At 39.8% G+C, this 18,736-nt stretch overlaps 1 protein-coding gene across 1 annotated transcript; it reads right to left on the bottom strand.

Annotated features, from left to right (window-relative positions):
* Positions 1-14,681: 14,681 nt before the first annotated feature.
* Positions 14,682-16,714, bottom strand: LOC121238165. Its single transcript, XM_041135007.1, has 3 exons — positions 16,593-16,714; positions 16,221-16,503; positions 14,682-15,158 (listed from the first exon to the last, which is right to left on the bottom strand). Exons 1-3 carry the CDS (start codon positions 16,712-16,714, stop codon positions 14,682-14,684), a joined length of 882 nt encoding a protein of 293 aa, XP_040990941.1.
* Positions 16,715-18,736: the final 2,022 nt, after the last annotated feature.

Genomic DNA, 18,736 nt, shown 5'->3' with positions numbered 1-18,736 from the left:
CTTAACTTCAAATCACATTATCTTGAAATCACATTATTAAAGTAACCAATAAATTTTGTGAGAAAAGTATGCACTTTCATGAAAGAAAGAGATGAGAAGAAAAACATGCAAATCCTGAACATACCCATGAAGATTTTCCCCACTTTTTTAGAATATCATAGGAATGCACTTACTTGAACAATATTCTAATACTAAGGTTGCGTTGATGGTGTCAATCCCTTGGTTGATAAAGACTCCAAGCTTTCCATTTCCTTGACGTCGTCGAATAGAAAAGAACGAAAGAGTGTTAAACTCCTTTATGATCTCTAGAGTGAGATGTTGACAATCATCCATTGTCTTTGATATGGCAGACGAGTCAATTATAGTCCTGACAGATCATGAAATTTCCTCTGACCTCTACCTTGCCTAAATGAGAGACCTTAAATCTCAGCCTTCCATTTGTTCTCTAGACTTGAAGAATGGTAGAGACCAAGTGACTGATGGGACAACGCGCATACATCTTTGCAGCTTGCCTTGGGACCAAACCCGCAACCCTTCTCCTTATGAGAGTCTCCCACTTAGCATTAGGCCATAGTTCTAAGGTCAAATGATACGTCCTACAGGTTCGTATTCCTTCTTCCCACACATACTCCTACTGTGACATCTCTAATGGAGCAAGAGCCTTAGTTATGACAATGACTACCCTCTGAGCTTCTCCTGGTTACCCTGGAGTGCTCCTAGCTTTGCAACAGGCTTGTCTTCGCCTGTTACTCGTCTTTCATAGATCAACACATCCTTTGCTCATCTGGTGTAGGGCAAACCTTCCTTCGTCACCCTGTGTTATCTCGCATAAGCCAAACTCTCTCCAACGTGCTGCTCACCTTACTTCCACCTCGACTGCATGTTGCTTGCTTGGCTGCCTCCTTGTGGCCAGCATTTTGCCCACATAAGGGGATTCCTTCCCTCTTTTTGGCATAACCCTCACATAATTGGTAGCCCCATTTTATGCACCCCAATCATGATGAAAGTGATTTTTGAATGTCATGAAAAGTTGTAAAAGTCATGATTTTATGTTCTTTTTATATTATTTTACATTGTACATGCATCACAATATTTATGAGAAGTCAAGATTTTATGTGGTTTCCATGCATTATGACAACATACGATCAAACAAGAAATATGCAAACATGATTATGATGTGTATGATAAATAAGATATGTAATTGCCAATGTTACGATAGGTATGATGGTACCATGAGGTATAGGCATTTTGCATTGTCAAGATAAACACAATGGTGGTGCACCTAATGTTGTCGTCCTTATGTATGGATTCGAAACTCGTGGCCATAGGAAAAATCAAGATCGTCAAGATTGCTAACCTTAGCTCATGGGGTCAACAATAGGTACCAGGCAATAAGGAATGTGAAGACAATTTAAGGCATTATTCATAGTTAATGCACATTTTTAATTATGATTTTATGAGTATGAGCATTTTCCAAGAAAACCCGTGTTTATTTTTTGTTTATGGTATGATGTGTTTTTTATTGAGTGGTCAACTCATTTTTATATGTTTGAGATGTTTTAACCACTCTAGGTTATGGTTAATGCGAGAATGATGTTGCAAGATGGGACTTGCACGGCTTAGGGAGACAACGCAAAGTGATAGACTGTTGTCAAGATTTTAGACTTATGCTTTTAAGACATTAATTAGTTATTTTGTTAGACACAAGAGTTTGAATTAATTACAATAATGCTACGACATACTCACATTTTAATTGTAAATATTTTAATGAATGATGATTTTGGGTTTTATTTAAATTTATGGTAGTCTTTAAAGGCTAATAGCATTCTGGTTTCCCTTGATTTTTAAAACTAACATTATTCTTATAGTGCTGCTAGTGGTTTCCCCAATTGTTACTGCTGGGCGTACCGCTAGTGCATTTCAAAACCACTAATAATCATTTTCTTAACCATTAAGTAAAAGAACTTAAAATACTCGAGTGGTAACTTTGAGCGGTAAATTTTAAGAACTCCATTGGCATTTTCCTTATTCTTAACCTAGTGGAATGGGATGTTATAGAGGCATTCTCAAGCATTAAGGCGCGACTAACTAAGGCTAAGGAATATCAACTAGTTGGACAACGTAGTTAAACCCTTTACAAGAACTATGTCCCATCTTCTGTTCATAAAAGGCATAGCTGGGAGTAGAAAATGAGTCATGGAGTTGGGTTCTCATTTCAAATCCTTAAGTGGAGCAGTGAGCTCACCGTAGGTTCATATAGGAGGCTTGAGCATGGAGGTAATGAACGGTTTGTACTTCAGCTCAAGGCTATTCAAGAGAGAAAATACATTCATCTTATCATTCACGAGCTAACACTACAACAAATACATGCTTTTGTTGCGGTTTTTTTTTGGGCAATGGTTATCAGCTGGTAAAAACCAGATATTAGGGACACTTTCTATTCTTCGCGTCAACTTACAGGATTGCAGTCAATCTGCATCCTTTTGCGGCGACTACTGGTCATAACAAAATGTATCGCAACAAATAACATCTGAATAGGTGACAATTTATAGAATCACCCTTTTTTTTGTATCTGCTATGAGACCGTCTCGAAACAATTGTCTTCTTTAGCCATTCGTTAGATTCAATCCATTAAAACCATGGCAAAAAGTTTATTGCAGTGATGGATTTCTGCGTCACAACAACTCGCCGCGACATATCTAATCCCCATGAGGTGTGTATTTTATTGCAGCAAGTGTTATTCACCACTAAAGCTTGCTGCTAGAACTGACTTTGCGCAAATAATTGTAGCATCAACAGACAAATCCCTATTATAACTCATTGTATATATAATGTATTTTTTTTAAGACCTTGTACGTGCATTTTGGCATGGTTTTTGTGACGATCCCAATCTCTGCTTGGGATGGAACGAAGACTTGGGGTGTCGGGACAAGTAACATAAGGTTACATACCCCCGTTCGTGATAGTTAATATGTAATGCATCTTAGTATGTAACTAGCAGTGTGCGACAACTGCAGCGGATAGAAGGCTGAAAACAAAACTTATGCCAGAATAACTAAAACTTCCCAATTTCATTAGAAATCATCAAGTTCACACTACCAACATAGTATAGACTTATGTACAAAGTTAAATCATTCTCTTCATGTGATCTAAGGCATCAAGGAGTGGGGCTATAAACAAGATGATAAAATCTAGTCTCCTCTCGAGGTAAGGCTGCTCCTCAATCAGTCGGATCCAGTGCTCCATATAATCTATCCTCCTCGTATCCGGATACAAATTCTATCATTCTAAGTGGAATAATAGTGGGTCCACAAGTGTTGAGATTTACATGAAATCTCAGTAAGTTAACAACCAACTTGCACAAAGATAAATTATGCATGAAAGATAATAAATATGCAATGCATGAAATGCAGAAAAATGTGCGTTTGTCTCCCATCCAGATTCCTCAACATTTTTAGAAAAATGGAAACACATTTTCATTCAGAGAACATTTTTACTTTAATCGTCAAGAGATAATATTTTTATCATAACATTTCATCAATTTTAAGAATTCATAAATTAATCATAACGTGTGGTATCGTCACAGTTTTCCATGTGTACTTTGAGTACCTGCCAACGACCGTACTACAACTCATGTTGAAACTACGTTGTCTATAGACTCATTCTCAATGCATTGGTAACATAATATCATAAGATCTTAATATGTACACCTACTAGCAGTAGGTGTCATAACATATGACTTCGCTCTGGTATTCTTTGAAAAGAACTCATTCGAAGTGTGTTGACTGTTCTTCGTCCACCCAGGGGTTACCACTTCATTCTTAAACACTCCAGAGTGGATAGAGAAGTTCCACTAGGATAATTTCCCATCCTAACCTTTGGGATCATGACAAAAATTATTTGTATGCTATGTTAAAAAAATGTGTTCCATGACATGTGCAAATATAACAAGCTTTTTTTGTGAAATGATATTTGTAGATGCAATATGCTAAAATGGTAGAAATATCACATGTCATGTAAATATATACTCAATGTATCATATGTCATGATATTTTATGCTCAATGTGGTAATTGAAACATGAATGAGGTATTTATCAATAAATCATAAATAATCTGTCAAGGTGTAAGTTAGAGGCCAACTTACAAACTTCCAGAGTAATTTAAAAAATAATGTCGTAGCTACATAAATTAAGTATGTACTAAGTTAGGATTAATACTTATATGGGTGAGGTCCAAAATCAAAAGTTTCAAAAATAGATATTTACAAAAATACCCCTAGACTCGCAAAAATTGTCGTTGAGGTCCTAAATTTTCACTAATTGCAAACAAACTCGAAATTCGATAAAAATTTATGGACTTCATATTTTTGGTATTCTAAAATCAGCTATGCCCTTGGATTTTCAAAACTCAAAGTGTAACTTGCCCAAATGGTCCCAACCCGTGGCATGTGTTTTAGCTTATGCCTAAGTGTATTTTCAACTATTGGTTCCTTTGGTTGCATGCATATGAGATTTTCTTTAATCACAAATTATCACAAACATCTTTGATGACATAGTAAAGACTAATTCTTGGATAATGAAGTTCATCCCAATACTTAATCATGGCTAAGATATCCACAATCTCTACTTCATTCAAAACCGATTCATATTTGATGATCAAAATAAGATAGATTCAAAACCTACCATGACATGCTAAGACAATAATAAATCATATCAAATCATCATTAAGACTTAAGATATGCCATATCTAAATTTCCACTTAAAATTATTTAATTCTCCAAACCATCCCTTGATTGACCCAGTTTTGATTTAAGCATGAAAACCTTCCCAAAACTTACCCAAATTTTGTACCAACACAAGGAAAAAAAGCTTGACATGCTAACTAAGATCAAAAGCAAGAAAACTTATAAATTTGTGGCCTTTCAAGCACTCTAGACAACCTTACACAAGAACACTCAAGAACTCACCAAGAACTCGCTTGGTTTCACTCTTTTGATCTCTAAGAGGGGGAAATGCTCTTCAAGGCTCAAGAGGAAGCTTGGAGCTGAGGTGTGGAAGAAATGAGAGGGTGAGGGGGCCTTTTATCAGCAGCCAAGGGGAAGGAGACGCTAGCTTTGGTCAAAGGATTGATGGAAGATGGTGTATGAATATGAATTTTCCATATTTGCACTCCATCACTTGTGTCATCTTGTGCAGGTCAAAAAAGTGCCCTAAACCACCATGATTTCACTCCTATGGTTGCTGACCAAGTCGTGGGGTGGAGGAGAGGGGAGAAAAAAGTCATCAAAACCGCCCAAGGGGGCTGACGAGTTCAATTGGTTTTCCTTTGGCAGATTTTGATCATTGTCTTGACTAATCCCTTTGAACCATCATCATGGCTGATTTGTACAGGAGCAAGGTCACTTCTTGAAGACTTTTTCTGGAGGTACAGGGTGGAGAGTTGGCTGTCAAGTGATCATGAAGGTGCAGGCCGATATAAGGTGACGAGATGGAGGTGTTCTGTTGAAATTTCCAGACTGCCTTCTACAGTTTGCATCCTTTTGAGCAAGGGAAATAGTGGCCTAAAACTACCATGGTTTCTTCCCTACTGTGGCTACAATGGTCTTACAGTGGTGGCCAAGTCGTGGGGTGATAAGTGTTATTTTTATGTGATTTTTATCACTCTTTTATTTATGAAAAGTGTCATTTTCCCTTCAATACTATTGATTTTATTTTATTTCTATATATATATATTTTTTTTTTTTTGGATTTGAAGGAATGAGAAGATTTAGTGCAAAAGGAGAGCATTTTGGTACAAAAGAAGAGACTATGGATCCAAACCAATGAGAGGCAACGAGATCTGAAGAGAACTGATGAGATTTGGGAGAGGCGCCTTATTCCGTGGGCAGCAAAGAGATTTCTCTCGCCCAAAGGCGAGAAGGCTTACCTTTCGGTAGGCGAGGCAATTCATGACCAGAGGGCGAAGACCTAGGCATGAAGACCAGAGGGCGCAAAGACTTGGCACTAATATATTTTACCTTCTGGGCGAGAAGACTTAGCAACAAGGTTCTGGGCGGTTTGATTGGTCGACTAGTCTAACTGACCAACTTAAAAGTCTACATAAATGACATTGTGGGCAACAACTAGAAGAAGGCAAGAGAAGTCATTCATTCCGATTACGAGTCTTTCCACTCGGTAGATGAGGAAAGGGCTGTGTGGTCTTTGTGACCTCCATGCCAGATCATATTCAGTGCATACGGCATCTACCCTGTGGGATAATTCCTCCCGATCTGGATCAGCTGCTGACCACCAAATTCGAGTTCTGCAATCAATTGGTTGGTGACCAAATCCTTCCAAGCTCCACAAATTGAGCAGCATATCACTGAATCTTCTATTTTAGATAATCTCGTAAATTTTATGTGAATTTTGTACTAAGTGCCAAGATTAAGGCTAACCTTACCATCAACCCTAATGTAATTAATAACCCAAAATTATAAGCCTAGTCTAGAATATTTAAGGGTTGATCTAATGGTTAATTAAGCGGGATGTTACATCCTCCCCCTTTAAAACTAGATTTCGTCCTTGAAATCGGGGTCAAAACTAAACATACAATACGCAAAAATTGAGTGTGACTCACTAACTGTGCTACTACTCAAGGCTCGATCGAGGCCTCTCATCGGCATCCTCAGATGTCTCATCTTGGCTATTATAAAAGTACCCATCCTCATCTGAATTGTAAAAGGGGTTAACTCTCTCCTTGTGGCGTCCCCACTACCTATACTCCTCACCCTCAAGCTAGGGGTCTCCCTCCTCGTAGAAACCAATGCAACTGGGGGAAGAGTCAGAAGTATCAGATGTGTTGAGGGGAGTAGGGTCAGGAATGAGTGGCTCCTGCTCAAACAGACGTTGTTCTATTGCTTGGTTCGACTCAGGCTGATCTGGTACAACTGAGAAAGTCGATCTCATACGGCGTCTAAGCCATCTAGCCCTAGTCTCTCCCATCCAACAGATGGGATCATAAGGTAGACGTTCCTCATGTGGCTGGGCCATCCTCAGATGAATATGACCTCTCCCATCATGGTCGAGGATGTGAGTCCTATGGTACTCCAGCCTTTCCTATTGGGCCCAAAATGTGTCGGCCATACGGTCTAATCGTCTCCGTCACTGCTCAGCTCTCAGCCTCTGAAGTCGACTGCGGGTCATATACGTTTGTCGGACGATCGTACCATTGCCGGCCAAGGTGCAACTGAAAATAACAAGAAAGAATGCGGATCACACAGGTGAAATGGTAATGGATGCCATGCATGAATGGATGCCAATGTGATGTCAAACAATGCCAAACATGTAGGGGTATTTGCTTCTCATATCGGATTTTGTTTCCCACGTGGCTTCCTCAATATTGCGATTTCACCATAGAACCTTAACCAAAGGAATTTTTTGATTCTGAAATTCCTTATCCTTCTAATCTATAACCTGAATAGGAATCTCTTCATAAGCGTAACACTCCGCTCTCCAATAAAGACATTTTAGAATTTTTGGGGAGCTAGAGTGCTACTAAACTTAACTAAAAACTTTTCTTTTTAACGACGCGGCAAATGCGAAAGATTTTCATAAATAAAACAAACTTTAATAAATACTAAAATCCAAAACAAACTCTGCGGAAGCACTTATTTAAAAAAATATGGAGGTCTCATGTGCTTGTCAAAATAATTTATTTAAACCTTAAATCATAAAACTAATCATAGCATAATTTGTCTAGGCCTCTGCCTCGCCTCCCTCAGTCAAGTCCTGGCCTGCAGTCTCATCCTCATAAATGTCTTTACCTGGGGTGGTTTAAAAAACATAAAAATATATAAAAATGAGTCGAATACTCAATAAGTAACACACATACAGTAAACTTAATGAACATAAGGTTTCTTGAAAAAGGTGCACACTCATAAATACATACGTAAATTACATGAACATGAACATGAACTTATCTTTCACTTAACATAGATTGTTACCCACTGTTGACCCCTGTACATTAGGGTTAGCAAATCTAAGTAGATTCCAATTCCGCCCATGGCCGCAGGTTGTGGAATCCATACATAAGGAAGACATACTAGGTGCACTACCAGCATATATGACCTGGCAATGCAATATATGTTTAACATAGGTACCATCTTCATATCATAATATAGGCCGTTACATATCTTATCATTCGTACTTCATCATAATCATACTTGCATACTTGTCATATCTTGTCATATCATATAATAGATTTCAAATGAAAACACATTCTTTCATAATTTTCATGATACATGTTTCCTCACCTAAAATCTTGATTTTTCATAAATATTTTAATGCACAAATCTTCACATAAAATCATGCATGGCTTTTCATAAATTATTTAAATGCATAACTCTCACATAAAATCATGACTTTTCATAAATCTTTTGATTCATAACTCCTCTAATAAAATCATGAATTTTCATAAATAACTTAATACATAATTCTTCGCGTAAAATCATGGATTTATAATTTTATCATGTCTTAGGTATGTAAAAATGGGCTTCCAATGGAGGGTGTACATATATAATATTTTTATAAAAGACAAGCTATTTACCATACATACATGTAAGGGTATGATCATGCTACTTACCTCGTGACACTTTCTGATATCTCCATCATAAAATCAATCACCTATAAAATATGCAGGTAGTTTTTCATAAATCTCTAATTAAACACGACTTTGTAATTATAACCTAAGATACTAAAATAACTTATATTCCCCAAAACCTAAAATCTTAATAACACTAAAATCATCAATCTCTTTATATTCACAATATTAAACCCTAAAAATAATTCCACATCCAAGAGCCTATTTTCTCTTGAATTTAAAATAAAATTTCAACACCTTTCAAAATTCGTGCGAACCTATGACCTTGTACCTAAATTTTTCACTCGAATTACTTGCAACCCATTACACATGCATGCCCACGTTAAGTTTAGGCTAAGCCCGTGACCCAATGACATAAAATTATATTGAAGAGAGAGAGAGAGAGTCTCTAACGTGAGGGAGAAGCTTACGTCGTGCGATAGAGGATGAATGGTAATTAAAGGTGGGTGATGGTGGTTCACGTGCAGCAGCATGGGTCTTCATGGTGGATGCTGCAACGCGCTACAGTTGCTGGGGTGGTGGCGTGAAGGAACTATTGTAAGGCATGGGTCGTGGTTCTCGGTTTGGCCTGCTATGGAGGTGTTGTGGTGGTGCTAGAGGATCCGTCGTGGGGAAGGAATCATGGTAGTTTTCGGTGGCTCCACTACGGGTTCAAGGTTGGGCTACGGTGCATAATGGGTGGTTTTCATGTGGGGTTGATGCATGGAGGAGCCATGCTTTGTTTTGAGCGGCTAAAAACAAGGGCTTGTCGTATGGGGTTGTCCGTTGTTTACGGTGGGCTAGGGCGGATCTAGGTGGTTCTTCGTGGTGCTGTGGCTGAGGGAGGAGACGTGAGCTAGGGGTGTTGCATGGTGAACGTTAGTGCGGACAGGTGTTGCACCAGGGTAGTAGTGATGCTGGACAAAACGTGGGGCTGTGGCTGTGGGTTATGGGGAGTTCGTGAGGGTGTAGCTTCATGGGAGGTTGCAACAAGGACAACTTAGCAGTGGGGTTATTTTCGATGGTGGTGGTTGGTGACCCATGGCATGGAGGGAGGTTGTGTGCTCGACGTGGTGCAGTTGCAATTACGGACCGTGATACAGTCTACATCTCGGGCTGTATTCACGTTAGTCTTCTTACTACTCGTGGTGGTGATTGGCTTCGTGGAGGCAACGACTAAGTAAAGGTTTATGGTCGTTTGCCCATGGGCTAGGCAGTGCTTGTGCAAGGGTGACGTAAAATAGTTGGGTAACGTGAGGGCTGCTCTGTTGTTGCTGGTGGCTTTCATTGCCGTGTGATGGGTTATGTCGGGAACAAGAAAATCAAAGGGGGAAGGAAGAACATAGCGACCACTTGAGGAAGGTTGGGTACTGCGGCTTGAATTATTCTCACGAAGGTGCAGTAGGTATATATATACTATTGGTTTAAGGACTTTTAACGTGAAGAGGGCTCAAGTAGAGTTGTAATCCTAGTGAAATTTGATGATGAAGACGTGCATGGTTTGGAGTACATAGAGGAAATCAATTAGGGTTTTATTATGAAGAGGAATCTAGGATGCTAATAGTGTTTGGAGTCTAACACTCATGGGCTTGGAATTTAAAAAAAAAAAATAACTTAGCCTTAACTCTAGGTTCAAATAAATATAACTTATCTGATAAACTCTTTTATGGACTTTAATTCATTTATTGAACATAATAAAATTATCCATAATCTATCCATAAAAATATAGGATCGGGTCATTACAATAAGTTACGTCAGGTTGGAGAGAAATATCCCTTATATCAACAATTGTTGGTATATGTCTCTCGAAGCTCTTCTTGAGGGAAGATACATGGAAGACATTGTGAATTCCTTGAAAGTCAGTGGGAAGATCCAGTCTATAAGCAATTGCTTCTACTCTTTCTAGTATCTCAAAGGGTCCTACATATCTTGGACTTAGCTTCCCTTTCATTCAAAATCGAAAGACTCAATTCATGGGCGATACTTTGAGGTAGACCCAGTCGCCAACTTCGTTTTCGAGGGTCCTTATTCTTTGGTCAACATAGCTCTTCTGCCTATATTGGGCAGCCTTCATCCTTTCCCTAATTAGATGGATTTTATCCTTCATTTCTTGAAGAATCTCTACACCATAAATCTTCCCTTCTCCTACCTCGTTCCAGTATAAGGGAGATCTGCATTTCTTTCTGTATAAAAGCTTTGTAGGGTGGCATCTGAATGGTAACCTGAAAGCTATTATTGTAGGCAAACTCAATTAATGGTAAGAGCTTCTCCCAATCGCCCTTTTCTTGCAAAACACACGCTCTCAACATGTCCTCCAGGGTCAGAATGGTCCGTTCAGTTTCCCATCAGTCTAAGGGTGATAGGCACTACTAAACTTCAACTTGATATGTAGAGCGTCCTGAAGGCTTAGCAAAAAACGAGAAGCAAAACGAATATCCTTATCAGATACAATTGTTTTCGGTACTCCATGTAGTCACACTATTTCTAAAACAAAAAGCTGAGTTAACTTCTCCATGGGGTCAATATTTTTCATTGCCAAAAAGTGAGCACTTTTTGTTAAGCAATCGACCACGACCCAAATAAAGTTGTTTCCCTTTGGAGTTCTTGGTACTCCAATCACAAAATCCATGGATATATCCTCCCATTTCCATTCTAGGTTTGGAAGTGGCTATAAATCTCTATCGGGTCTTTGATGTTCTGCCTTGACTGCTCTACATATCGAGCATCTATTAACATACTCTGCTCCATCCTTCTTTAATCCTTCCCACCAAAAGTGTTGTTTCAAATCTTGATACATCTTTGTACTTTCTGGGTGAGCCGTGTATGGAGTCTGATGTGCTTCCCTTAATATCTTATCCTTGATCTCCTAAATAGCTGAAATAACCTTCCAATCCTTGTAGTGCAACAACCCATCCTTCTTGAGGGTGAAACCTTCTGGCCTCCTTCTTTTCAACCTTTTGTTTGATTTCTGCCCATTTGGGATCTTCCATCTGGCGTTTTTTCACTTCTTCCCATTCCATCGGTACAGTCTCTTGTACTGCGGTTAGGGATGCTTTGGCAGGAAGATCCTTGATCAACAAACTCCTCATGTTGTGCAGAAGGGACTCTACTTCAAACGCCGTTTGGGACCATCCTTTTGCGTCTTTCGACTTACGCATCTGCTACTATATTAGCCTTGCTAGGGTGATACTTGATTCCACACTGGTAGTCGCTAATAGTTTCTAACCACCTTCTCTGCCTCATATTTTAATTCTGCTGACTGAATAAGTACTTTAGGCTCTCGTGATCGGTGTAGATTTTGCATTTTGCGCCATACAAGTAATGCCTCCATATCTTTAAAGCGAGAACTACAGTGGCTAGTTCCAATCATGGGTGGGATAATTCTGCTCATGGTTCTTTAGTTGTCGCAAAGTGTAGGTGACAACCCGCTCTTCTTGCATGAGCAAACACCCAAGTCCTGACTTGGATGCTTCACTGAAAACCACATAGGGCTTGTGGGATTCTAGTAGGGCTAGTACAGGCGCGTTTGTGTCTTTTTTGGAGTTCCACGAAACTCTGCTCACACTTCTCTATCCAAATATACTTAGTATTTTTCTTGGTTAGGGCCAAAAGTGGTCTTGACAGCTTAGAGAATCTTTCCACGAATCGTTGATAATAACCAGCCAATCTTAGGAAACTTCAAATTTCGTGCACGTTAGCTAGACGCTTCCAATCTACCACGGCATTGATCTTGTTGGATACTCCACTTGAGATTACATATCCTAAAAATTTCACCTCCATAAGCCAGAACTCACATTTGCTAAGTTTGGCATACAACTGATGTGGCGCCCCCGACCTCCATGTGAGGAAACACGGGAATCGAGACGTCAGGATGATGACAACACGGTCATGCATCCCAACGATAGTGCCAACTGTGTGTGCATGCAACAGTGTACAGTAAATAACGTAGCGGATAATTTAAACAGATCAACTAAGTATGAGAATTTTAATACAAATACATAAGTAAAATGATTAAAAGAGTTATACAGTCATCCCAAATAAAATATAATACAAGTCTCAAAACAAATACGAGTGATCCCAATCACTCCTCAGGCAGAGCCGAATCCTCAGGCTCACCCTCATCATCCTATACATCGAAATATGTGTTACCATAAAACGGTACCGCAAGTAAGTATAAACCAAATAACCACGAGATAAAAATATATTAATGCAACCAACATGCGCATGCATATGATGAAATATGTGTCAGACCCAAAATATCATTTTCTCCAAAAATAAATATTTCCAACACACGCCAAAATCCCATTTTGGCCCAAAAATAATAATCCGTCATTTCCCCAGAAAATGACCCACACAAAACCATTTTATCCAACACACACTATTTTCACAGAAAATAGCCCATTAACCAATTTTACCATATGCACCATGATCTCCCCTAGGGAACATCCGCACGTCCTGACTTCATAGCGATACCCAGTTCCGCTCCCAGCGCGTTCATGGCCAAGCATCCTCTACGCAATGAGCGATGCCCATTTCCGCGCCAAGCGCGTTCATGGCCAAGCATGCTCTAGCCCCCGCCAGTAGAGGGGCCACAGAGTCGGTACGAGACCATCCCGTCCGATCCTGTTGTCGCCCAGCGACAACCCAGGGGAAGTCACTCAGTATATTCTGCTCTCGAGTGACCAGAGAAGCTCTACCGAAGAGAATGCCCCATCTCAGCTTGGGGTCATGATACACACGCACCTGAAAATCCTTTAACACATGAAAACCCAGTTTTCAATAAACACATGAACATGAATGCAATTACACGAAAATCCAGTTTCCTTTACAAACATGATCATACGTGCAAATATGCCATCTACATGAAACGACGCCTTAACCAACAACCAACAACTCTCAGTCTGGCATAACCAACCAGAACACAGTAAAATGAGTTAGTGCAAAATGCAACAAGACAGTGCAAAATGCACTGTGGCCGTGGGTCTCAAAAACTCACTTTTGAATGGAGACAAACCAAGACCCGAGATTGATAGGGTAGGGCTTAGGGATGCCGATGAAGCCAATGGTGGTGGTGGTTGACCATGGGTGGCGGCGTAGAGGGCGGTCGAAGACCACAAAATCCAAAATGAAAATGTTGATGAATGTACTTCACCGGTGGCTAATCGGAGCTGAGAGTGGGTGCATTGCGTTGCTAAGAGGTCGAGGATAAAGTGATGAAGAAATGATGGCCGGAGGTGGCGCGACGGCGGTGCTGGAGCACAAGGAAGGCTGTGGCTTCGCGTTGATCGTGGGGACAAACGGCGACACGAGGGAGGCTGAGATTGGAAGGGGTGGTCGCCGGAGGGTGGGGAATGTTGTAGGCTGGGCGGTGAGACACACGGCGGCGCGCAGCGGTGGCTAGGTGGAGGAGAAGAAACGAACGGGAGAGAGAAGAGAGAGGGGACGCGTGCGGGAGAGCAGGGAAGAAAAGAAAAGGAAGAACAAAGAAAAGAAAAGAAGAAAAGAAAAAGGGGAAAGAAAAATGGAGGGAAAGAAATGAGGTCCAATCCTCACATCTTGGGTCACAAAAATGATGCAATGAAAAAGATTTTAAAACAGCAAGTCAAATAAAATAATTTAAACGCAATGGTAAAATAAAAATAAAATAATTAAATCCAACAATCAATTAATTTAAAATGAAGAACAATTTAAATGCATAACAATAATTAATATTAAAAAAACATATCAAATTTAATTTTCACAAATTAAAAATCATAAAAATAAACCCACTAAAAATCCAACAATTTTAAAACAAGAGAATAAATTTTTGAATTAATAAAAATAATCCTTCAATAAAATTATACTAAAATACGAGGTGTTACAACTGATGTTCTTTTAGCCTTTCTAGTGCCAAACGGAGATTCTGCTTGTGATATTCTTCACTTTTCAAGTATATTAATATATCATCAATGATTACGACGACAAAGCTATCCAAGTAGAGTCTGAATGCTCTATTTATCATATCCATGAATGTGGCGAGGGCAATGGTTAGACCAAAGGATATACTAAGAATTCATAATCTTGAGCTAATGATAACCAAACCTTAAGTCTATATTTGAGGACACTGATGCTCCTTGCAATTGTTCTAACAAGTCATCGATATGTGGTAACGGGTACTTGTTTTTAACCGTTACTTTGTTCAATTCCCTATAATCAATGCACAGCCTTAATGATTCATCCTTCTTCTTAATGAACAGAATTGGCGCTCCCCAGGGTGATGAACTTGGTTGAATACAGCCTTTCTCCAATAGCTCTTCTATTTGCTCCTTTAGTTCTTTTAGTTCTAGAGGGGCCATACAATAAGGGGCTTTATGGACAGCGGTTGTAGCGGGCTCTAATTCTATAGTGAAATTTGTCTCTCTATCGGGGGGTAATCCCGATAGATCGTTAGTGAAAACCACAGGATACTCTTCAACTATAGGTAGCCCTTCCTTATTACAACCATAATCCTCCACTATGAATGCTAAGTAGGTCGTGGCACCATTAGCGATGCATTTCTTTGCCTGTAAAGCTGAAATTAGAGAGGGAGTAGCCTTCACAATCCCTCCCGTATGACGGATTTACCCACTTATGGGTGAATCAAAGATAATTTCCTTGCTCTGACAGTCTATCCTAGCACGGTGTTTGGATAGCCAGTCCATTCCGAGTATAACGCCGAACTCTAGTTGGTCGAAAATGATTAAGTTGGCTTCCATGAATCTCTCCTTCAGGGTTAAGGGCAGTTTTTCAATATGCAGGTACAGATGATCATGCTCCCATTAGGAATTGACACTACTATAACTTGAGGTAACGTCTGAGTCGGCAGGTTACATGTGCGTGCAAACGTTGCGGACACAAAGGACCTTGTAGCCCCATAGTCGAATAAAGCGCAAGCCGTATATTCATATAATACGATTTTACCTAAGGTGTAATCAACTACTGAGTACTAAGCAACTATTACAAAAACTAATTTTCTAAAAAGAAAGGGGTATTTAAGGAAAAATACCAGTAATGACTTCCATCTCTTCCTCCTTGGGTACCTCCTTGTTGATTTCTCCAAGGGTGATGGTGTACACACGAGCTTGAACAGGTGGCCTCTAATTGGGCCGACTGTTAGGAGCATTCTTTCCACCTTGTGCATTCTGAGGGCACTCCCGCATGATATGTCCTGACTAATCACATAAAAAACATACTCCTAAACCCATTCAACATTCTCCACCGTGATTCTTTCCATACTTTTTGCAGGAAGCAGGTGGAGCCGTCATAATTCCTTTGCCCTTGTTGGCTCCTTAAATAATTCCTCTTTTGGCATTATTCCCTCCGACAGGGAAGAAAGAAGCCCTTTTTCAATCCAGGTCAACCTGGGCTACCACACTTCATTGCTCTGCTTCAAATATTGCCACCACGTTATCCAACTCCTAGAAATTGTTCATGCGAAACTTAGCTATGTAACTGCGAATCCTTGGTTGCAGTCCTCCTTGGAATTTCTGAGTCTACATCCTTTCAGTGGCAATCAGATGTGGAGCAAACCTCCCTAGCTCCATAAACTTTGTTGCGTACTACTCAACAGTGAGATTGCCTTGTACCAATGTGGCAAATTCTTGGGCCTTCTGAGTCTTCATTGACTCTGGGAAGAATCGATTGACAAATTCCTCCTTGAACCTATCCCAGGTCAAAATGGTGATAGTTCCCAATTCTCTATCATGCCTCCTGGTGTCCCACCAGATTTCGGCTTCACCTTGAAGCAGGTGCCTCGCGTACTGTACCTTCGGTTCCTCAGTATAGCCGCTGATCTCAAAGGTCCTATTGAGATCCAGTTGCCACTTATTGGCTTTTTTGGGTCTCTCAGTTCCCATGAAATTGGTGTATCTATAAATCAAGAACTTCTCGTAGGAACACCCTCGGTTCTCAATTTGTGGGTGTGGCTTGTTCTGCCTTAAGATTATTTCTACTACTACCTCATAGTCTTCGTCATCTGGCGTATTGCATCCGCCAAATCACGTCCTCCATTGTGACAATGATCTTGTTCTCTGCAGGTGTTAGAACCTTCAGCGTTCCTTTCTTGCCTTCCACATGTCATCTTGGCTTAATCACTCAAACTCCAGTGGTGCATGCGTATCAGACCGAGCTCCACTTTAGGATTCAAGCCTATGCAAAAATAATGATTCAAACTTATATTCAAGTATAAAATTTCTAAGGACATGTGGGTTTACCTAGAGATGTAATCGCTCTGATACCACCTTGTGATGCCCCTAACCTCTGCTTGGGATGGAATGGAGACTTAGGGCGTTGGGACATGTAACACAAGGTTACATATCCCTGTTTGTGATAGTTAATATGCAATTCATCCTAGTATATAACTAACAGTATGCGATAACCGCAGGGGATAGAAGGGTGAAAACAGAACTTATGCCAGAATAACTAAAACATTCCAATTTCATTAGAAATCATCAAGTTCAAAATACCAACATAGCGTAGACTTAGTTACAAAGTTAAATCATTCTCTTCATACGATCTAAGGCAATTTGAGAAATTGTAGATTGCTTCATGATGATCAAATCTAATCTCCTCTCGAGGTCAGGTTCCACCTCAATCACTCGGATCCAGTGCTCCATCTAATTCGTCTTCCTCGTATCCTGACACAACTTGTATCATTCCAAGTGGAATGATAGTGGGTCCACAAGGGGTAAGATTTATGTGAAATCTCAATAAGTTGACAACCAACTTGCACAAAGATAAATAATGCATGAAGGAGGATAAATATGCAGTGGATGAAATGCAGAAAAATGTGCGTTTGTCACCCATCCAGATTCTTTAACATTTTCAGAAAAATGAAGACACACATTTTTGTTCAAAGAACATTTTTACTTTAGTCGTCAATAGATAATATTTTTTATCATAACATTTCATCATTTTTAACAATTCATAAATTAATCATAATGTGGTATCGTCACAGTTCCCCATGTGTATTGTGAGTACCTGCCAGTGACCATAGTATAACGCATATTGAAACTACATTGTATATAGACTCATTCTCAATGCATTGGTAACATAATATCATAACATCATAACATTTACACCCACTAGCATTAGGTGTCATAACATATAACTTCGCTCTGGCGGTCTTTGAAAAGAACACATTCGAAGCGCATTGACTGTTCTTCGTTAACCTAGGGATTACCACTCCATTCACAATTTTCTTCCATAATTATGCTAAGACAATAATAAATCATATCAAATCATGCTTAAGACATGCCATATCTAAATTTCTACTTAAAATCATTTAATTATCCAAACCATCCCTTAATTGACCCGGTTTTGATTTAAGCATGAAAACCTTCCCAAAACTTACCCAAACTTTGTACCAACACATGGAAACAAAGTTTGACAAGCTAACTAAGATCAAAAGCAAGAAAACTTACAAATTCTGCGGCCTTCCAAGTACTCTAGATAACCTTACACAAGAACACTCAAGAACTCGCCAAGAACTCACTCGGTTTCACTCTTTTGATCTCTAATAGGGGAAGTGCTCTTTAAGGCTCAAGAGTAAGCTTGGAGCTCAGGTGTGGAGGAAATGAGAGGGTGAGGCAGCCTTTTATAGGTAGCTAAGAGGATGGGGACGTTGGCTTTGGTCAAGGGGATTGATGGAAGATGGTGTATGAATATGAATTTTCTAGATTTGCACTCCATCACATGTGTCATCTTGTGCAGGTCAAAACACCTCAACCACCATGATTTCACTCCTATGATTGCTGCATTACTCCTATAGGAGCTGGCCAAGTCGTGAGGCAGAGGAGAGGGGAGAAAAAAAATCATCAAAACCACCCATGGGAGCTGACTGGTTCAACTGGTTTTCCTTTGTCAGATTTTAATCATTTTCTTGACTAATCCCTTTGAACCATCATCATGGCTGATTTGTACAGAAGCAGGGTCACTTCTTAAAGACTTTTTCTGGTGGTAAATGGTGGAGAGTTGGCTACCAAGTGATCATGAAGGTGCAGCCCGAAATAAGGTGATGAGATGGAGGTGTCCTGCTAAAATTTCCAGGTTGCGTCCTTTTGAGCACGGGGAATAGTGACTTGAAACTACCATAATTTCTTCC

This window comes from Juglans microcarpa x Juglans regia, chromosome 7D, assembly GCF_004785595.1.
Source record: "Juglans microcarpa x Juglans regia isolate MS1-56 chromosome 7D, Jm3101_v1.0, whole genome shotgun sequence".
Taxonomy (NCBI): domain Eukaryota; kingdom Viridiplantae; phylum Streptophyta; class Magnoliopsida; order Fagales; family Juglandaceae; genus Juglans; species Juglans microcarpa x Juglans regia.
The sequence above is the reverse complement of the archived record's forward strand: the minus strand, read 5'-3'. Positions and strand labels throughout refer to the sequence as shown.